A 1,498-nucleotide genomic window follows, 5' to 3' on the forward strand; every position below is an offset into this window, starting at 1 on the left:
TAGTGTTTTTATATACAATTTGAAATATTTTCATCTAACTGGTTAACATAGACTTTATGTCATTTACTTAGTGATTGTGTTATGACATTTATATTCTAGTTTTAGAAAGATTCACTTATATCCTTATAAGACAGACCATAGAGGTGATCTTTCCAGTCACCCTCCTTCCACCCATCTGCCCTTCTCCCCTCCCCTCCCCCATCCCCTCCCCATATTCTTCCCTCTTCTCTTCTTAATTGCATATTCTATGTTGTCAACAAAGTATCTTACACAGGCAAACCCTATAAGATTACATAAAACCATGTCTATTTACTGGTATCAAAAACATTATTCTCTCCTATGTAAAAAAGGCATTCCCACCTTTGGTACACCGAATCCTCATGACTGCCTCAAAGCCAATCTTCCGAGTAAGGTATCTCTGTAGTTCCTTCTGTAATTTCTGTACTTGGACAGGGTTGTGCTGGTGGTGGTAAGAAGGGTAGTAATAGACACTACCTGCTGAATACCGAGAAATACAACCTGGAAAAAAACATGTACTCCTTGTAAATTAAACCCTTAGCTACTTTTATTATACCAAAGTAACTACATAAATGTGAATCCATCTTTAATTTCCCAAGGTATAAGGTCAAAATGAACATTTCTTTCCCTTCTTTTTTTTTAAAGACAGAGTCTCACTTTATAGCCCTCAGTAGAGTACTGACATCACAGCTCACAGCAACCTCCAGCTCTTGGGCTTAGGCAATTCTCTTGCCTCAGCATCATGAGTAGCTGGGACTACAGACGCCCACCACAACACCTAGCTATTTTTTGTTGCAATTTGGCCGGGCCCAGGTTTGAACCCACCACCCTTGGTATATGGGACCAGCACCCTACTCACTGAGCCACAGGTGCCGCCCCCAAAATGAACATTTCATTCTTTTAAATAGTAGTATAACAATTTCTCTGTTACTAAATGTTTAGAGAAGACTATAAGGTTTATAATAGACTAAACAGATTAAATTCTCCCATGGCAATAAAAACTCTATTACTTTTAGAATACTATCATATAAATACCATTTTGATATTCATTTAAGAAAAAAAAAATTACTAGGAAGAACTCACCGAGAGAAGCCAAATCAGAATACTGCCCACTGAGAAGGAATAAGTCAACAGCTACCTGTTGACCAGAACAGTCCAAGGCTAATTTCTTATAGAAGTCAGTAGATGGCGTCAGGTGTATTTCCTATTAATAATAAATTGCACATAGAAATTTAAAGAAAACCATTATCACTTCTCAGCCTTTTGGCTCAGATCAAGTGTATAGAGTCATTACATTGTCATAAATTCATAGCAATTATTTCTGGGGTTACTATAAATCTTTTTTTTGGTGATAGTTTCTGATTTTCCATTAAGAAGCATATACTGCTGGCTCGGCGCCTATGGCTCAACCGGCTAGGGCGCCAGCCACGTACACCTAAGCTGTCGGGTTCGAATCCCCAGCCCGGACCCGCCAAACAAC

General features: G+C 38.7%; 1 protein-coding gene across 1 annotated transcript in view; it reads right to left on the bottom strand.

The window, feature by feature from the left end:
• SEC24A (SEC24 homolog A, COPII coat complex component) overlaps positions 1 to 1,498 on the bottom strand; it is a 101,365-nt gene that overhangs the window by 36,271 nt on the left and 63,596 nt on the right. The window contains exons 13-14 of the mRNA XM_023514716.1: positions 1,102 to 1,222; positions 361 to 519 (exon numbers count right to left, since the gene is read on the bottom strand). Coding sequence (XP_023370484.1) covers positions 361 to 519; positions 1,102 to 1,222 — 280 coding nt within the window. The remainder of the gene's footprint in view (positions 1 to 360; positions 520 to 1,101; positions 1,223 to 1,498) is intronic.

The sequence above is a fragment of the Otolemur garnettii genome, unplaced genomic scaffold (genome assembly GCF_000181295.1).
Source record: "Otolemur garnettii isolate 467f Iridium unplaced genomic scaffold, OtoGar3 scaffold00003, whole genome shotgun sequence".
NCBI classification, from domain to species: Eukaryota; Metazoa; Chordata; class Mammalia; order Primates; family Galagidae; genus Otolemur; species Otolemur garnettii.